We start from the raw sequence: 20,138 nt of genomic DNA, 5'->3' as shown, positions 1-20,138 counted from the left end.
CAGAAGTACCTTCAAGAACGCTCCCGCAGAGGTAACCGAAAACCGCGCTTGCCCCGGGGCCTGCCCACGCGCCCGGCGCGCGCAGCAGCTGCGTTATTCATTCGCCTTTGCCGCGCTCCTCCACGGCGCTCCTGCACAGCGGACCCCGGGGCTTCGCGCACGTCGCAACCATTACGTGTGCTCCGCAGACCGGAGCGGCTGCGGCAAAGCCAGAAGCGCGCGGCCGGCCCGCGGAGCCCCGGGCAGGTTGCTAACCCCTCGTCGCGGGCTCGGAAGGGTCCGCTCCAGCCCGAGCGGGGCTCTCGCTGCAGCGCTCTCCCAGCTGGTCCCGCGCGGGCGCGGGGAGGCTCGGCGCGCGGGCCGCGGCGCGCTGGCGGACGGCGCAGCCACCCAGCGGCCTGCTCCTGCATTACGAGCCCGCGCGGCGCAGCGTCCCGCCGCGCATCTGTCCGGCCCCGGCCGGGCGCAGGGCTCGCGGGGAGACACGCGGCGGCTCTGATGCCCGAGCTGCAGAGCAACGCGTGCCGCAGAACAAAGCCAAACAGGCAGCCGCACGCAAGGAGAAGAACACACGGCAGAAGCAAGTTATTTGCCTAGTTATTTCCAAGCGCAGCGTGGACGGGATAAACGTCTCCTGCTTTAATCCTGGCCAGCCTCCCTCCCAGCAGCAGGCAGGAGAGAGGCCCGATGCTGGTGGGATCTCAGAGCCCCTCGAGCTCGCAGCTTCTCTGACTCTTCACACCTCTTGGAAAGAGGGCGCTCAGCAGACGCGTGCCTCTGCCCTGCACGCTCCTTCTGCAGGGCACCCCGGCTAGCACGGACCTGCGCCTCCACGCCAAGTGAAAGCACCGCGTTGAACCTCCTCGACCCGTAGGTGACGGCTGCAAACGAGATCGGCCCCACCTGACCAGAAGAAAGCCACCCACAGCGCCAGGACCTACCTGCAAAACACGAGCATTCACACAGCTTTAGACTAACGGGACGTAACGTGGTCCAGGAGTTAGAAACACATATCTAGCTCCGCTCACGGAACAGGACATCTTCCACGCAGCATCCCTGCCTTCGGGGAACAGCACGCTGCAGCGCAGGTATCCTGCCGGATTCGCTAAGGAAGAGCTCCAGCAGCCGCACTGAAGCCCAGATCCTCTGGGAAGAGCCCTTACACCCTCACGGCCGCAGGACACGAGCGTTCATAAAAACGCTGCAGTCGTGGTGAGCTCCTCCAGAAAACCTTCAAACCAGCATCGCAGACCCCAGCCAAACGCAGCGCTCTAGTCGAAACCACTGCGACCGGCAACGGAGGATTTTAGGTGCAACTCAAGTTCAGATACTAAATTATCACTGATGTCTTTTTAAGATTATCTCTGGTCACAAAATTAGCAAGGCTTGTGTGAAAGATTTAAGACTAGTTTATGCCTGAACTATTAATATCAATAAGTAACGACATTTGATTTCACCTGAGGAAACAAAGGGAAACCAAAAGTCTCAACTCTTGGGTGAACCCAACCCAGGCACTGCAGACCCGGCCACCCTGGCTCAGGGACCTGCCTGAAAAAAGGCTGCTAAGCGCTAAACATTTCCACTGCTGTGCATCTAACTTCATTAATGGAGACAAGCTAAGCCTGCCCGGGGACTTGCCAATTTGAAATATTCATAATGCTACAGAGCTCAGAATTTTCAGTTAGATCTTAATATTTAGGTCTCTGAGAGCTATAAAATATGCTGACCTTGGAGAACATCAACACAGCGGCACCAGGAAGTCGTGAAGAATTAAACCCAGGAGTAAGATCTTCAGGGGGAGTTAGGTTAGCCATCTATTCAGAGCACCTTGTGGACAAAAATAAAAGCGACTACAAAATGCTCAGCATCCTGTGCCAAGGGCTATTTGGCCAGCTACACTTCTAGGCCACCACTTCCCCTTGAGGGCGACGTATCAGCCCACCAGCATTTTTTCTGGTACATACCTGGGTGAAATTATCACCCCGATTTATTGCAGGAACAATTAACGGCAGGTACGAGATTGCAGCCACAAAGCTGAGGACAGCCTTTGCCAGCAGAGGCCCCTCCGCCAGGCACCAGCACCGGGGAAAGCTGCTCCGGCACGCTTGGGTCCCACACCTACAAACTGATGATGCTGAAGGCCCCTATGTACAACGCGATTAACTTCAGGAAAAAAAAGCCGAATACTTTCAGCTGCTGCATTTGCCATGTTTAGACAACTTAATGAGACGACCCGGAGGCAAATCACCATAGGCAGAACATGTGGCGAATCAAGAAGAATGACATAATTTGTCTTGCATTAACTGACTGCAATGTGCACGTCTCCAGGACGAAAGATCGGTATGGAAAGCTATTCCGAGCACGTCACATCTTTGTACGTACACAAAGAAATGCCTCTATCATGAAAGCTGCCCAATTAACACTTGACACATACTGTAATTGCTGACGCTCCTTGCTGCATTTATCAGATCGTACCCGAACTGTAATGAGCTGTCTCCAAGGCCACACAGACCGGCGCGAGAGCTGCGTGGCAGAAGTGGGCACGATACATTGCACCTCTTAGAGGGCTCCCACCATACCAAGGCTCATACTGAAGGACGGATAACCACAGAAAACCACGCTCCCACCCGACGGTCCAGCAACTCAGAGGCTAGTTTCGGAATTTAGGGAAACCTAACGTCACCCAGGTGCAAGGGTAGTCTCCGGCTCCTCCTTCACCTGCTGGGCCTCCGCGGGAGGCTGCGGGCAGCCCTGCTGAACCCACTCCCCTCGGTGAGGCACAACCGCTTTGGGGTCAGGTCTACCACCGATTTCATTGGGAGCACATTTCCTGACCGACCCTACGGGAGTAAGCCAGGGGCTTCAGCCCACGTTCGCTGAACCTCCCCCCTCGGCAATGCGTTTGTGTCTGCAACCCCTGCTATTTAACGGGAAGAAATGGGTCAAGACGCAAATCTAGCCATTACTTCCAGTGAGATGCATGAAGATCCCCACCGGTTTTATAGTTCCTCTCCTGTTCCACAGCAAGCAGCTAACGACCCCTTTTCCAGATTTGGTACAGATCCCCGAAATATTGCTACAGCACTCAGAGCAGGAACGCTTGCAGCAGAACAAGCCCCGAGGCTGAATTTTGCTCCCATTTACATCCGAGCCCCTTTGCTCCGGCAGAGGGGTTCGGGATTTCTCATCAGCACCGGCACAGCCGAACCGCAGACGCTTCCGAGGGGAGAGGCCAGTCCTTGGGAGCGTGGGCACGGCCAGTCCATCTCGACGGGTGACGGCTGCCGCACACTGCTGCTTCACCCGCTCTCGCGGGGCGACCCGGGTGACTCAAGACGTGTGGCTGAACCACAGGTGTTGACATGTCACAGCAGGTCTCACGAACGGGGACCTGCAGACGTAGCACGAAGCAGCACCTGCCCCCGAGAACTTCCTACCGGGGCAAACGGGACAGACGCGGTGGCAGCGGGCGCGCGAGGGCACGAGCGAGAGCCGCCCGGCCGCACCGGAGGGACGCGGCCCGGCGGCCGCAGCGTCGCTCCCCAGCTCCTCCTGCCCACGGGAGAGCCCCGGGCACGCACCCGCAGCGCCCAGCGCGAGGGGCTGCACGGCCTCCAAAACTCACCGCCACGAAGACGCTGGTTGCTCTCTCCCCGCTGCCCTGGGCCTCGCTCTCGCCCCCGGCTCCCCCGGATGGGGCTGCGAGCCCCCGCAAGGAAAGACGTCTTTGCCTACAACACAAACCTCCCTGCAGGCTACAAAAAAAAATCTCCATTCGTGCCTAAAACACATTTGGTTTCCAAAGCAAACTCCAGTGTCATTTCCCCTCTCCCCTTTTCTTTCCCCTCCTCTTCTTCCATTTGAAAAAAAAATAAAATTTGAGTGGGATGGGGAAGCGGACAGGAGAGCAGCTTCCCGGCCACACGAGCTCCCGCAGGGATGACGAACCCACCCCACGAGGCCAAGCGCAGAGCGGGGTCAGGCCGAGCTTTCACGTGGGCTCCTCTTAAAGAAAAGTTTAAAAATGGAAGATAAGGAAACACAAAGTTATTTTGAGAAAGCAGATCTGAAATTAGGAGGCGGCATTTTCTTGGAACGATTCCAGCCATCACTCCCTAAAGCTCCAAGCTGCTGCAGCTGAACTGTGCTCCCAGGGTTATTTATAGCAGAGCCGGCCGCACCGGGGAACGTAAGCGTTTCTATTTGGGATCAGGCATATCCTGCTCAGAGAAAAGCAAACCCCTCGAAGGGGCAGGCGTGCTGCCTACGGAGCGGTGCTGGGAAAAAATCCCAGGCACCAGGGCCACCACCTCCACTGGCCAGCCAGACCACGACGTCCTTAGGACGGGCTGGGCCGCAGGACTCGCGCGTCGAAGACGCGGGCTGGATTTGGATTTTGTTTGAAACAAAATTCAAGAGAAATGTCACTGAAGTCAGCAGAAATTATGACAAACCTTGGACATCACGTCCTCTACGTCCTTCAAAAGGCAGAACGCCCAACAGTTCGGGAGGATTTAAAAATAACTGTCTTGTCTTATGCACTGCCTCTGTGTCAGGATCTGCTGGGACCAGACCGTGACCTGGCAGTGCTGGCTTCACCCGGAAAGGTTTTTCCCTCTGGACCCAACAATATCAATTTTTTCCCTTTCAACCTCAGCACTCTCCATGCTGGAGCCAAGTCATCGCAGCAGTCTGCTGCACTCCCAGAGGCCAGGCGCAACGAGCCTGGCCGCTGCACCAGGAAAAGCCCAGGCTCTGCCGGAGGGGCCAGGGAGCTCCGCAGCGCTCGTCCCTTCGAGGCATCAGGGGACAGAAGTTGCTCTGCAGCAGCACGAAGGGCTGCTAACGCCAGCGCTCCCGACCAATGCACCACCCTCCAAGCTCTCCTCGAGCCCGACAGCCCTGATGCATCCATGCAGGCGCTCGCCAGCCTCAGCGACATCTGCTAGCTCCACCAACACAAGAAAATTCCCCAGGTGCTTCCACCTTCGAGCTGCTGGGAAGGCCCCTCTTGTAGAAGACATTTTCCCAGTGTGCCCCCAGGACCCAGGTGTCCCAGTATGCTCCCTAGGCACAGATACCCCCATGCTTGGCTGGATCAACCCTTCCACCACAAAGCTTGTAACGAAGACCCACCTCCGAGGCACTCCTCGCCGTGGGCCAGAGGATGCATGTAACTAAGGTTACAAAAGACTAATCATAAACAGCAAGAAAACTGGGGAAAGGAGTCACGCTGGCACTCTGCGTTGATACAATCGCCAGGTTTCCTGCGCGGAGCACGACAAGCTGACTCACTTTGGCTGCTCTTGGTCTCCATCTTTGGCTAGTCATCCTCAGCGAGTTTCTGTGGTCGGCTGTCTCGTACGCTATGCACAGCTGATACAAACCCATGGCGTATCTCACGCGTTTACAGAAACACACTTACGCACAGATACAGGATCTGGCTCCGTCAGCTCTAAGGTCATGGTGCCAAAGCTACACTAAGTTCAAAGTGAACGTGCTAGGGAGGCGAGGCAGAGCCTGCTGAAATTCTGCCATTGCCCAGAAGCCTTTTGGAAATCGGAGCCTCATCGCTGTGGCGGCTATGGGAAATCTTTGGTCACTCAACCCAAGGAGCAGGAACCACGCCATGAGGTTTATGTTCCTCTCTCCCGGCTCCCTTGGAGGCACCGCAGTTACGGCGCCTGCTCCCAGGACCTGCAAACGCAGGACGCAGCGTTACTGGGTCGGGATTTGCCCCAGACAAAAATTCCCGTTCTCACTGCACTTACTGGGAACATCAGATCCCAAAGCAGACGTTTCAGGCAGACAGGACAAACCAACAAACAAACAACCTTAAAATATGTGGAAAAATTAAAGAATTCTGAATCATTCAACGTTTTTAGGTGTTTGAACTTTATCTTTCTGCAACCTTTTGCTACTATGCAGAAGTGTTAATAGTATCTAACCTGTGATCTTCTCAGTTTTTTTCTTTGGACTACCTGAAAGCAAATCCTGCATTATTCAGGCAGGATGAGACAATCTCAGAGCAGAAGTTATTAGAAACAAAAGCAAAAGGAAGGAGGCCCTTTCAGCAGCCAAATAAGGAATGCTCCCTGCCCTTCCTGCCCCCCCAGGCTACTACATAAACCAGAATTTGAAAAATCCCGAAGATCTAGTGCTCAAAAGGGATTTCACTGCTAAGGATTTTTTTTAATGCACCAGCTCCATGCTGATATTGTAGGGCCAATTCTTTCCTTTCTGAAGTAAATCAGGAGTTCACAGAAAATCAGTTATATAGACATAAAATCACCATGGGACCCGAGTCACACTCTGTGCCTTTGAGTAGTTAACGGCCAGACTATACTTTGCAATGCTAAAAGCATTCATTTATTTATTCCCTTATTTATGGATGGGGCATTAATGCTTTATGAAGGTATTTGAGGAGGGTAAATGGATAGCTGAGGAATACGCTCCGCGCAGACACAACAGCAGCAGGGGGTGGAAGAAGTTCAGAACAACCCTTTGAATTCCAATTTCACAGCGTAATGCTGAATTTATGGATAGATAGCTGTGCCCTTTTGAAGGAACAAGCGCCGAGACAGAAAGCGAATTAAAATTTAATCTTATTGATTTCCACCAGCTCAGTCCCAAGAGCGAGACAGGCATCGCTGCCTGCTTCCCCTGGCTGCTCCGCATCAAATTCAGTTTTCCGGGGGCTGACAGCAAAGCGGGGAAGGGTGCGCGCCGCGCGGCCCCCGAGCCATGCCGCCGCGGGGACCGCTGCACGCGGCGGTCCCATCGCTGCGCCGCGTCCCCACGCAAGCTCTCCCCGCCGGGTAAAACCCGAGCTTGGTGCCGTGGAGGGGAGCCACAGTGCTTGTTTAAAGGACGGCCAGGGTTCGACCGCACCGTGGTTCGGGCCTCGCCGCGCGCCTGCGGCGGAAACGCCTAAACCCTCCGGGGAAGCGGGTCTGCTCCCACCCCGAGCGCGGCACGGCGCGGGCCGAGCAGCACCGCTTCGCCCGCGCGGAGCCCTCGTCTCTGGCCAAGCTCGAGCGTTGCTTGCGAGGAAACCATCGCATGGATGCCCTGTCGTCCCGCCAAGTGCGGTGCTCTACCCTCCTACCGGGAACAGAGGCTACGGATTTTTATTACACATCAGTGGAAACAAGAGGGAGAGCTGCTCAAACCGCTCCACCACTGAGTCACCAGTATTAACCAGCGAGCTCCAGCCCAGGCTCCGCGGAGCCACCGGACGAGCCTAGGCAACATGCTCCTCAGCGTGCAGGAACCTCGAAGTGGAGGTGGGCTCCATCTCAGCAGAAATGCTGACTTAAAGCACCAAAATTTATCCAAGCCCGGGTATGTTAAACTAACTTCAGGAAAGGATGGATGCAAGGAATCCCATGAACAGCCTAGTGGAATAAAACTATTACTAAAAATATAGAGAGAAGCTGTCCTGATTAGGAGACTTTGACATGGAAGGATGCTAAGTTCATGGGATACAGTAACGCATCCCTAGGGGCAAACCGAAGGCCACGAGGAGTTTGTGCTACACGGCTACGGCCTTAAAGAGGCTCAGGGTCACACACACTGTTTAATTTAAGAAATCACCAACTTCTGCATTGCTGTCAACCTCTACCAGCAACCGAGGCACCTAATACAACCCAACTTCTCCAGGTAGCTCAGTGCTAGCACCCTACAGGACTAAAGTCACTTTTGAAAATAGGACTCAGGTGCTTTTCAGAACCCTGCCCAGTGTTTCTTCTTATTTGAGTCCATGAATAACACCGAAAATGTTAAGTTGCCTTCTCAGACACCCATCTAGAAATGATGCCCTCTTCCTCTTGCTATGCACCACAGTTCGTGCTCCCAGCTGTTATTTTGGCATGGAGGTAGGGGGGTGTTTTACTCTGTTATATTTGCAAAGGCACTCAAAAAAAGCTGCAATTTCACAGCTCATCTGGAAGCCAAGATGAGTGCGTGGTCAGCATATACCCACAGGCAGGAGGTGGTCATTTTTTTTCCTGGAAATCAATTACTTGTCCAGCAGAGAGTAGCAAGAGGGAATTACAGGTCATATTTTCCAGAATGACTCTCCAGTGCCGAGGAGCTTTTCAAATCATACATGTTAAGTAGGTCACAAGAGGGAAAAGCGCCGTGATGAAATTTTGTATCAGAAGAGAACCTAAACTTTAGGAAAAACAGACATTGGCCAATGCCAACTTGCATCCCAACCCCTCATCCATAACCCACCACAGTGGTGAGAAAATATATAGACTTCTCTGACAAACCACGGGCTAAAAATAGAAACCATTCACCCCTGAAAAGCCGCAGCTATCGCCAAAAGGAAAGTAGGTCACAGAATGACTGGCTAACTTGATTTTCCGGAGTTTCTAGCTGCTCTGTCCTCACATAACCTCCTCTCTCCCATGGACCGTTTTTGATACCTCCTTTGTTTGCAGTACAACTGCATGCAGTGTACAACTCTGGCACAGGGCTGGCAGGAGCGGTGGGAATGGGACAGCGATGCTCGCGTGCTTGGTGAAGCACAGACCCATGGTTCACAGAGAATTAAACCAGAGCCAGACTACTGTCCCTCCACACACCGCACCGTCTCCCACCTGCTCTGGCGTCGACACAAGCCCTGGCTTTCTGCTCCTTCCACAATATCGCCCTTTAAAAACCACTGCTGGCTTTGCCAACTCTTCTAGGATGCTTTGCTGTCCTGCCTCTTCCCAAGGCCTGAACATCCTCCTCCTTAAAAAAAAAAAAAAAAAGAAAAAAGAAAACATTGCCTCCCTCAAGCAAGTCACAAGCTGAATTACTTGAGTATATCAAGCTCTTCCTTCCTTTGCTCACTGCCTTGCAGGCTAAAACCCTGGCTCTGGCAGCAGGCACGGCTGGGCTGCAGCCATCACAACAGGTTTTCTTTCTGCAAGCAAACCTCAAGGCATTTAAATCCATTGTTTTTCTGCAACACACGAGAGGCAGAAAGGCTTAAAAAGAGTACAGATTTGGCTCAGTGACCTTTCCTACTCTTGATCAATATGTCTCTATTTAGCTTGCAGCCCTTTGCAATTACCTTTCAAGTAAGTGTTAAGCTGCAACTAACCTCCCAGTCAATGCAGGAGCAACCAGGGGTCTCCTTCCCACATTCAACAGACCGTTGGGTACGTCACAGATGGTCTGCTGCCATCAAAACTGTCCAAGGAACCTGATATCCTTTCTTCAGCTACTTTCTATTCAAGGTCTTATCCAACAGTGCTGCCGTGCCTTTTTCTCTTCACAGAACAGCAGTTTTTCTCATCCTCCTGCTGGCTCCAAGGTATCTTGGGCCAAGGGGAAGAGTAATGGTCATAAGGCAGCAAATCTGCTGCCAAAGGTGGGGGAAGTCACAGCCCTACCACTGTTTGAACATATTTAGCAGAGGTGACTGGCTGAAAGCTGAGCTTGGGGATGCCCTCTAGGAGGAGGATAATATTCTGAATTCCACCTTATTATTAGTACAATGACAGATGCAACGTGGCCTATGGTTCTCAGCACACCTTTCCTCTTACAACCTGCAACGTGGCATCTCTATGAGCCGATACCTAAAGGGTACTTTCACCACTGAACTTGGCCAGCAAGTCTCCGTAGATTCTCTCTACGGTCCATGAGAAGATCACGTCTTCCTCAAAAGAAGGAACTTAATTTTAGCCTACTATGGCTTCTATCAAGCAAAAGAGAAGGATTGCTTGGTTGGAGTCTTCTACCCACAGATAAGCTTGCTGACATGCTATTCTCAATGGGACTTTACAAGAACAGAGGGAAGAATTGTCATTTATACATCCTAGAAATCACACAGACACGAACACAGAGCCAAATATGAAATTATACAGACATTTGGTGTCAGATGTGACCTTTGCTTGCTGAGCACCCACCTGGAATGAGTGCACCCTACTGCGAAGGTTAATAGCAAAAATGCCCCTGGTTAAAATCTGGCTTTGAAGATCAGTGTAACTTGGAACAAAATCAAGAACACTGACACACTGATGCCACCAACTCTGAGCACTGTATACGACCTCCCAATTATTATAACCATTCACTTTCAAGGAGAATTGTAAAACTCCTAACTTGTTCTCCATACTCTTCAATGTGACCCACAGGTCAGAGCAGCAACCCTGAGGGATTGGCTCGAGCGGTAGCTTCAAGAGTAGATCATGTTTGCCAAAGAGAAGGTGATGAGAGATTCAGGGAGAAGGAAAGGAAAGGGTGACCCTATCGCGGAGGAAGGGCAGACAAAGACAGGAGGTGACAAGGTGGGACAAGGAGCGGGCAGGACGCTCAGCCCTGAGCAAGGTCCTGCTCATAGAGATTCCTACAACACAGAAGATCTTCTCCCTGCTCTGCCTCAGAGCAATCGCCATTTCCTTCCCTGCATAAAGTGCTCTGGTCCAAGAACATGGGAATGTCCGGTGGGAGGATAGGGCTCAAGGGAATAGAAACAAAAATATCTGGGATCTTCTTTTCTGGACCTAACCCTTGCCCAGAGGGTGTAAAGCATTTAGCCTAACGCTGCTGGAAAAGCCACTCCATAGCGTTGAAAGGGAGAACTGGTTTTGAGAAACACTCCGCACCTGCCTCCAAAGCCCCAGTGTCTGTAAAGCTACTACCAGCTGGCACTTGCTAATGCTTTAAACACGTACGACCTCAGTCTTCATCCACTTTCACAACAGTCTGTGCCACTGTTGGGCTTCCTATTTCTAAGGAAGAGGCACAGATGGAAAAAGTAAGAGCAGAAAAATTGTGCTGCCTGTAAGCCAAGGGTGTGTGAATCTGAGGAGTCAGGCACCTGGATTTCTGCAGCTCCCAGTGAAATCGCAGGCTTCGCAATTCAAAATAATTAGCGACTAGTAGTTTTTCCTTTATGCAAAATCATCCTTTTTATCCAACACCTAAATGAAAATGAATGCGCTTGATTATCTACCAAAGGGCCCAATTTTCTAACGTCACTCTGAAGCACACAGCAAAATTCATGTCTCCTCAGGCTGCTATTACAAGCAATGGCTGAATGCAACAAATGAGCGGTCAAGGCAGAGATCCAGAGCCAACGATGCCAGTGCGACCTTTGCTAATGCTGTTTTCAGCCTCAAATATCCATAAATTCAGCCATGGCTCAATCCACGTTCTTTCTGCCCCAGCCCCACAGCTCAGGGGCAGCCAAGAGGGCTTGTAGCTGGCCTGCCAGTATCGAAGATATCTCCAAAGTCGCCCTCAAATCCACGCAGCCCACTTCAAGCCAAAGGCCCATCTTCTTAGGGCAACTTTGACCTGGTTCATTCCAGAATGGACAGACAGAACGAGCCGTTTAACAGGCAGAGCTCTGAAGCAGCTCCTAAATGCTTCCAGTCTAATATTTATCACAGTAAACCCCAACATCTGAGCTCTCACGCTGCTCAGAGAGGAAACGTTTGAGCATATTTCACATAGCAGAGAACGCACCTCATGGCTGAGCCCTCTGTCACCACCACTCCCAAGAGGCCTCCATCTAGCACAACCTCCCACGGTCACGCCACGAGGGAACTTCTCCAGGGCGATCACCCATCTATCCCTTTACCAAACCTCCCTTCTCCATGGGCACCCCCAGCCCAGTATGACAGAGCATAATCACACATTTCTATTTCCATCGTTTTCACACTCACCCGGTTCTCGTCGTAGATGATCTGCACCAAGCTGCGATGCTTGGACTCGATAGGAGGGGGGGAGATGGGCTTTTCAGGCTCTGGTGGTTTGGCTGCTTCTTCCTCCAACTGTTGCTGCAGAATGAAAGGGGGGGGAGGAAGCGAGTGAGTCACAGCGAGAGAAACACAGCCGTCCCTGGCCACACGAGACTCTCCGCGGTGCTGTGACCAATACAGAAACCGCCATCCCAGAACGCTTCCTGTGAGACGTCGGCAGGTTCAGGCCCCGGAGAGGGAGGAGAGCCACGTGAGACCCCCCGCGGGCAGGAGCGCGACGCTGTCTGCCCCAGATGGCCTGCGTGGGCTGACGCTTTTCAGGCACGAACAAGGACCTGTCTTGAACAGGCACGCTGGAGAGGGCAACGAGGCTAGACACGACGATTTCACTGGAAGTCCTCAGGGGGAACTACCCAGCACGGTCTCTGCTGCTACCCTGCCCGGCGCTGAGGGGAAGTGATGGAAGAGCGATGGGGTGAGCGCTCTCTGCCTTCAGTTTTATTTTTCGGTACTGCGGTCAGCAGAGACGTCCCGGATGACTGTTCTCAGTGAACCGACTTGCGCACCTCAGCTCTGCTCGGCGCAGGTGACAGCTGCCCCTGTGCCGTGCAGGCGGATGAACGGCAAGTACAGCAGAGGAGGCAACAACACCATGAAAGCAGTAGTCTCCGGCTGGAGCCTTCCCAGCCACACGTATGGCAGCCCTGACGGCCAACGTGAGAGATGCAGAAGAGCGTAAGAATGAAAGCAACAGCTACAGGACTCCCTAGGAAGGGCAGCATGGGAGCCAGGCGAGGGTCAGCAAGGTATCTTTTGCCCCTAGTGAATCTTGGTGAAGAGCTCAAGGACTGCACCTCTGGCAGGCTGATTTGGCTCCTGGGGAAGGCTGCCCCCAGCACTGGATGGCCCCATACCACCGACAAATGACTGCAACATAAATACTTTTTGTAGCTCTGGTCAACTTGGCAGGCAAAGGAGAACCTGCCGAGGGCAGCGGCACACAGCATTAACCACCTCCCAGCCGTATGCCACCACGCTCTCTCAGGAAGGTGCTCTGAGACTCATTCCTCTTCCTTCCCACAGGACAAATGGCACCAAGCAGAAACCACCACATAAATCCAACTCCAGCTAGGGAAAACTCAGTAGGAGCAGGTGGCCATCACAAGCGTGTCCCACCTGCAGAGACACAACAGTGCTGAGCAGTGCACGCTGTTGGTTCTTCTGCTTTCTAACTATCTTAATTGCATTACCACAGCTCCACATTTCGTGGTATCTGGGCTCCCAGGTCCAGCAGCTGTGTACTAAAATACACAGTGCCATCCTCCTCCAGCACCATGTGTCTGCCTGTGCCAGGACACCAGGCAACCAGAGGCCTTTGCTTGGCTCTCATCCAAAGCTTTGCTTCAACTTACAACACAAACACTCAGGAGCCCAAGTGCTGCGTGTCATGTTCACGTCCATCATCTCTCCTGCCACACAGACACAGTAAAACATGCCTAGCCCGAAACTGGTTTGAATGCAAACAACCCCCTAATAAGATGCAAAGCAGAAGGGAGCTTGCAGGAATTCATCATAAATCTCCCCACCTTCAGGGATGGGCAGAGTGGACCTGTGTGCCAGCTTTAGGCATGCATGTCCATGTAAGCATGCTTGGAGATCACTAATCTTTTAATGTGCTCCTATCTATTGTGCTAGCTTCCCCGGCCACAGCAAACATGAATTATAAATCACCTTATTTAAAAGAGCACTTTAGAACATCACCGCTGTCTGCAGACATGTTTTATGTACAACCTGCGTCCCCAGTTCTCCCAGCTGGTGCAAGACCAGACATCTGAGCCTTTTTAGTAAAACTGAGGAACTGCCCAGATGAAAGAGGAAACAACAGATTCCTCCAAGCTCCTCCCTTGGCAAGTGGCTTCCTGGTGAAGACACAGGGCACACACTGCCACAGTAGCTGCAGGGAGAGACAGAAACAGGAGAGGAAACAGCTGTCAAAATCTGTGTATGATCTTTCACTGCTCACCTCCGATTCTCCACACCTTTATATTTTCTTCTACAGCTAAAATATCCCCTGTTGAAGCAAGGGAGAAAACAACCGATTCTCTTACTGGTAACAGAAATCCATTTGTGGAAATACACCTGGGGCTGACAGCAATCTGCTTTCATCAGAGCTGAGCACACCACCTTCCTCCTGGAGACAGCTGTGGCTTGCGGTCTGAGAAGAACGGGGGCACCTATTAGTTCTTCAGATCATCTCCGTTCCCTTTGATGATTTTCCCTACCACCACTTTGGCTTAGGATGCAGTCCAAGAAAACACTTAAGCACCTAGATAGCTCTACTGGTTAGCCTAAGATAATTTGCACCCTTAACATAGAGCATATTTAAATGGATTAAGCAGCCCAGTGCTATGGACCCCACTAACACTGCAGCTTCGCACAGAGCAGGCGAGCATCTTGCCCCACATGGGGAAAGACAGCAGCACAGGGAGCTCCACGATGCAACCAAGGCCACAGGAAAGCCAGCACCACCACCAGATTGTAGGCACTCTCTTAGCTTAAAGCCACCCTGAAGGTGGATGGCCCATGGTGACATGCCAGGGTGGGAATAGGTGCAACTAAGTGCAGTTCCATCTGGGATTATGCTCTGGCAGAGGGCAGGACAGGCTCCACATATATGTGCTTCTGTGCACCTGCATCAGAGTCCAAAACTAGGGGTTAGTCCAGCCACAGATGACTACAGCCAGGCAGATTTCAGTTTAGACCATCTGGATCCGACATCCCTACCTGAAACAGGGATAATCCTTCCCCCAGGAACCATGGGGATTCATTTGTCCATGCCCATGAAGAGCCATACAAACATGACACATTGAGGGCTTTGACTGCCTGATGAAATGGCCCCAAAAGCTTCCTCTACTCAACCACAGCTGTTCCTCAGGTGCCCTAAGATCACATCACCACAAAGGGGACCACAGTTCTTCAAGAAGCCAAGGTTTAAAGCACAGGCAGCAAAACAGATACGAGCAAACAGCATCAATCCCCCCGGGGAAGCAACAGGCAAACAGTGCTGGACTGAACTAGCCTTTGACGAGGATCAGAACGCTTCTCGGAGGCTTTGTTCAACTGGATCCTCTCCAGAGCAATCCACCTCCAAGCTGCAGCAGAGTGCTCACAAAGTCCTGCACATCCAAGTCCTTACTCAGGCTTCCAGGCACCTCTTGGCTCTTTCAGAGGCATTTCAGAGCTGTGCTACTCTCAGATTAGCAAAGGTACCCCCGACTGCACTGCAGCTTCCAAACTATAAACTCCAAAAACTCAAAAGAAAGAACCACAGAGGAATCCGTCAATCCTCTACTTCTCTTGGGGAAAATATTTGGGTAAAAATGTCAGAAACTTGGCTACATTGATCTGGAAACCCACAAAAATTTTGCAAAGTGGTCAGGTCTGTTCTAATTGATTTCAGGCAAGAGTATTTGATGGCATATCAGGAAATGAAAGTTTGCCAGTAAGTGGAGGCTCATTAAAAGCAGCTCATTAAAAGAAAAAAAAAACAAATCTAATTATAGCTGTAATACAGTAGAGAATTAGACTCTACTCTCCATGGTGTAACATTATACATTTATTAAAGGGCCAGATGCTGCAGGCCCGGGATGCGGGCAGAGACTGCAGGCTCCGGAGCGCGGGAATGGCAAAGCTGACCTCAGCAGGTACAGCCCGCAACGGCCACCCTCGGGATCTGCGGGAAACGGCAAAGCAGGATAGGTCAGGGTTCTCAGACTAAACCCAAATAGATTTCTTAAAGGTCTGCCACCAAAGCGAGACCGGGACTGTGACCTTTGCAGCTGGCAAACAGGGATGAGTCTTGACGGCTCCCAGCGGCTGCGTCTGCCTGGCGATAGGCAGCGATCACCTGGTCCCCGGGATGCTTCACGCGCCACGAGAAACGAGAGGGCGTTCAGCCATACAGCTCCATCCCTGGAAACTGCTTCCAAAGAGAGGGAAGAACAACAAAGGGGAATTTAGCCAGGAGATGGAGGAGGAAATCCAGAGCTCCTTAGTCCAGCTGGACATGGCCCACAGGGCTGCAGCGCTGCGGGTCACCTCAGCTCCACCGCCATCACCAGGTGGGAGTGTTGTACTCCCGGAAAGCACTTGGGAGAGCCTTCCCATCCAGGGAGGCTCAGACGCGACGGCGAAGAAAAACCCAGCAGTTTATTTCTTGTTAAGATTCCTGGTACCAGTGCCAGGAATAAATGCATAAAGATTATCCTTCCTTGTCAGAAGGAGAGGGAGAAGGAACTCAATGAGAGCTTTAAGCACATATGGCACATGAATGAAGCGGGGGACGGCGAATCAAGGCAGCCTTCTGCCAGGGGTGTACAGCATTTTGGGAAGGCTTCTCAGCTGAGGCCCAGGCAGAGCCTTCTTCGCCATTTTTTGGAACAACCAGAGAAAGAGAGTTTTTTTTTTTTTTTTTTTTTTTTGCACAGCCTTTCCATACAAATGTATTTAATTACCCTGAGAAGGCCTCCCAAAGACAGAGGGGAAAAGCATTAGGATATTACGGCTGCGTACAATGTCTCCCCTGCTCCACCGCTCATTCCAGGAGGAGCAGTATCTGTTTCAGGCTGATTGTTTTCCCTCGCTCGCCTTTCTCCTGCACTGACAGCTCAGATGCACAGATGGACAAAACGTTCTCCAAGCCTTTCAGACAGGAACCCCCCCTCCCTCCGCGGACGTTTCCTCTCGCGCGTAACCGCACTGGCCCAGATGTGAGAACTTTCTTGGAAGACCAGGTCATGGAAGGAGGAGAGGAATCCAATCCAAGGGGAAGGGAGATCATGGCATGTGGAGGATCTGGTATGGGTGGACCAATTAACATATTTATCAAAAATGGAAAAAAAAAAAGAAAAAAGAAGGGAAGGGAGGGGATGATTTAACTGCCAACAATCACTTAAACCTTTTTCCAACTAATCAGAGCATTTTTGTGGGGAGGAAGAATCGTGAAATTTGTTCAGGAGGAAAAAATAAACCAACTGAGCGGCCAACAATAAAAGAACCATTTCCTTATGGAAGGACAGCTTGATTTTAATGGCACCGAGCATACGCTGCTCCCATTAACTCCAATACCCGGTCCTCACCAGCTCTGAAAGAAATCAGCTCAGCTCTAGGTATTCTTAGCTACCATGAGCGGAACCTTTGCCCCTGCACCAGGCACACATCCCTCTCTGGAAGCCCCTCTCCCCACCTGCAATGGGAAAGGGTTTTGGCACTTCCTTCTTCAAATGTGAATTGACGCTATGGAGCACTGCCCTCTGTAAAAGGAGCGGGACTGCCAGCTGTGCGAATATCAGCGTTTCATCTGTGACTCCTACGGAGGGAAAGGGGAAGGGGGCTTTGCCCAGCTGCCCCCAACAGAACAAGAGGATCCTCTGAGGTTTCCATTGCTCCAGATGTTCCTGCTGCCCCTCCTCAAAGGCACGCAGGGGCTGCTTCCACCCAGCATCACAGCTGTTTCTTAACCCTCTTGGCTCCCTTTCCCAAGCGCTCTGATACCTCTGGGGATAAAGACTAACACAAAAGAGGTCTTTCATATTAATTAAACCATATAATTTGAAAATAAAACAAAAATATCTTGCTTTGCCTTGCAGGGAAGAATGGGTATAGTATCTGCTAAGTAAAAATGAAAGGAGATTTGGAACATTCTCGTGTTCAAAAGATACTAGGGAGCCAGCCACAGGACAGGAGCTGAGCTACAGGTAGTAGGTTTGTGTATCTGGGGAATGCAAAAAGCCTCTCGAGCTACTACACTGTACTTATTTTTCTTTTCCTCCTCTACTTTTGCAGATGGTGAGGAAGGTCAACTGCATGCTTGTCCTCTAGGAACACCAGCTTAGTCCCAATTTCACATGCAGAATGACAGCCCAATTACACAGCTCTCTCCACTCAAATTCCAGACACGTGTGCCTCCAGAGAGGGACAGATCGCTCCTCTCGCGGGCAGGCTGGGATTAACAGCCATCAGGGAGAGTTTAGAAACTTGCCCCAAGCGTAGGAAAAACAACTGGTAAGACAGAGAAAAGTGACTTCATTTAGGCAGGGAAAGCCCTTAACAACCCCCCCCAGGCTGCCCCTAAGGTGTTGCCATACTAATCTCTCAACGGGTTCATGGTAACTGTACATGGCAGCAGCAAGGTGGGCAGTTCTTCCACTGGGCACCTGCTCTCGCGCAGGGGTAAAGCAGTACCAAGAAGATCAGACCCACATTCCTGTTCAGCCACATTCTGACCACAGCAGTTTTTCTGGGCGCTGCTCACGGCTGCAGAGCTGCCAAGACCCCGAGACAGGGGGTGCAGGCACGGGAAGGTTCAGGCGCGCAGGGCCGTCAGGCGCAGGACACAGCAGCAATGGTTCAAACAGCCCAGTACTACGGCAGCAGCAGCAACAGCACTGGGGAGACGGCTGGTGGAAAGGGAAAAGAAAACATGCTGGGACAACGCTGTGCTGTACAGAGGACCCATGTGACCCTGACTCCGTTTCCAGCTCTGTCACTGACTGCTTTGCATGACCACAGGGAAATCACTGAGGACAGATTTTTCCTTCTCTCTTTGAGGTATCCTGACATGCCAGAGAGCCCACACGCAAGGTTTCCAGAGCTCCCTCATCCTGGTTGCAACCAGAGCCTGTCAGCACAGCAGCAGTCTCTCCACATCGCAACAGGGAGCACCGGCACAGACCGTCGCTGGTGCCACCAGGCATTGCCACTTCCCCTTTAGGGACGGGCACGGGCAAGGACTAGGGGTCAGCCAGCAGGCATAAGTGGACACATGCTGCCCTCCAAACCCCGGCCTCTTACCTGCTTCTTCTTCAGCTTGGAGATCTGCTGCTCCACCATAGTGATTTCGCGGTCCACACGATCCATGTTCTGAATGAGCTCCTCCTTCGAGAGCCGGGCTGGCAGCAGGTCCAGCTCAGAGTCGGGGTGAGCAGGGCTGACTGGAGATACGGGCTCCAGTTTGCCAGAGAGGCCACGGTCCTGGAGAGCACAAAACGACCACATCAGCTCTTTCCCAGGAGACATCAGATCCTCTTCTCATCTCCCACAGCTCCCTGGCCTGCTCCCAGCCCACTAACACAGACGCACCCCTCATAAAACTAAGCAGGACCAGCTGCCAGATCACACCACCACCGTGCACTGCAACCTTCAGCATCTCCAAAGAGAGCATCAGGTTAGTCTCCCGGGGGCACAGCAGCAGCAGCTTCTCCTCCTGCCAAAGCCTCTCGGAGGCTCCCACCACCTTTGGTGCTAGTCGCATCCCTGCAGGAACAATAAAGCCATCAACAGCCCAGGCCGAGCTCGTGGCTGCACCATCCTCCCACATCTCAGCAGCCAGCTCAAGGCTGCCTCTTCTCATCAAAAATGAGGTAGCCACAGAGCCACCACCCTCGGACACTAACACGGGCACGCTGGAGAGAAGAGCAGAGTTGACACACGTGCACAAGCACCGGGAACGAGCTAGGAGGTCCCCAGGCAGGAGGGGGAAATCCCACCTCCTGCAGGGTCTCCATCTCCTGTCTTGTGGGGAGCTCTCAGTGACAGATGCCACACGCGTCCTCTCAGGAGAGGGACAGGATGGGGACATGTGAGGTCAGGTTAGATGAAAACAGACTGAACTGACAACAAAAAGCTTTTTGCAAATTCCGTGTAAAAGCAGCTCCCAGTTCAACAAGACCCTTCAAATCCGAGGCCGCCGGATCAGCGTAACCTCCGCGACCATCGCTGAGAACAGCTCCAGTTACCACGAGCCAAGGGAAGGGGAAACACATCGCAAGGCTCAGCTCCTTCGGCTGCTCCAAGGAGCCACGAGCGCCCGGGAGCAGCGCCTTTCGCCCGCCCGAGCCTTAGGAGAGCCCATCTCCAGGGCGCTCGGGGCCCCGCGCCGCTCGAGAGCGCCGGGCCGTGCCGAGGCAGCGGACGAGACCTCCTCCGGGCTCGGCGGCCGGCGCAGGGGGCTCGCGAGCTGGGGCCGCTGGCGCCACGCGAAGCCCAGCCCGGCTTCCCCGAGGGCCGGGCACGGCCCGAGCCCGCTCGGCCGTGAGCGCTGCCCCGACCCGGGGCGCTCCACGCTCTCCTGGTGGCTGCCCAGCCTCTTAATTAAAGGTTTATCTGCTCGTTCGCTTAGCGAGGGGATGGATTTCTTTTCCCGGAGGGGGCAGGAAGCGGGGAAGAGGAGCCCGGCCGGGTTTGTAACCTTAAACCGCTGCCCAGCGCCCGGCAGCTGCTCTGGAAGGGAGGGCGAGGGGGGGACGACAAAAACGTAAACAAGCGATGAAGTTCGCACAACTTTGCTACCTTAATCGCAGCCGCCCGGGGACAAAGGCGACACTGTGCCCCGGCGGCGGCGGCGGCGCTCGGCCCGCCGGCTCGGCCCGGCCCGGC

General features: G+C 52.8%; 1 protein-coding gene across 9 annotated transcripts in view; it reads right to left on the bottom strand.

Annotated features, from left to right (window-relative positions):
• Window positions 1-20,138, bottom strand: part of NCOR2 (nuclear receptor corepressor 2) — a 186,626-nt gene that overhangs the window by 118,927 nt on the left and 47,561 nt on the right. For all 9 annotated transcript variants that reach the window (XM_085321029.1, XM_085321031.1, XM_085321033.1 and 6 more), the window contains exons 4-5: window positions 18,555-18,734; window positions 11,667-11,780 (exon numbers count right to left, since the gene is read on the bottom strand). In XM_085321029.1, coding sequence (XP_085177155.1) covers window positions 11,667-11,780; window positions 18,555-18,734 — 294 coding nt within the window. The remainder of the gene's footprint in view (window positions 1-11,666; window positions 11,781-18,554; window positions 18,735-20,138) is intronic.

The sequence above is a fragment of the Rhea americana genome, unplaced genomic scaffold (assembly GCF_003343005.1).
Source record: "Rhea americana isolate MKP2758 unplaced genomic scaffold, rheAme1 scaffold_68, whole genome shotgun sequence".
NCBI lineage: Eukaryota > Metazoa > Chordata > Aves > Rheiformes > Rheidae > Rhea > Rhea americana.
Note: the sequence above shows the minus strand (reverse complement) of the source record. Positions and strands in the feature narration are given on the sequence as shown.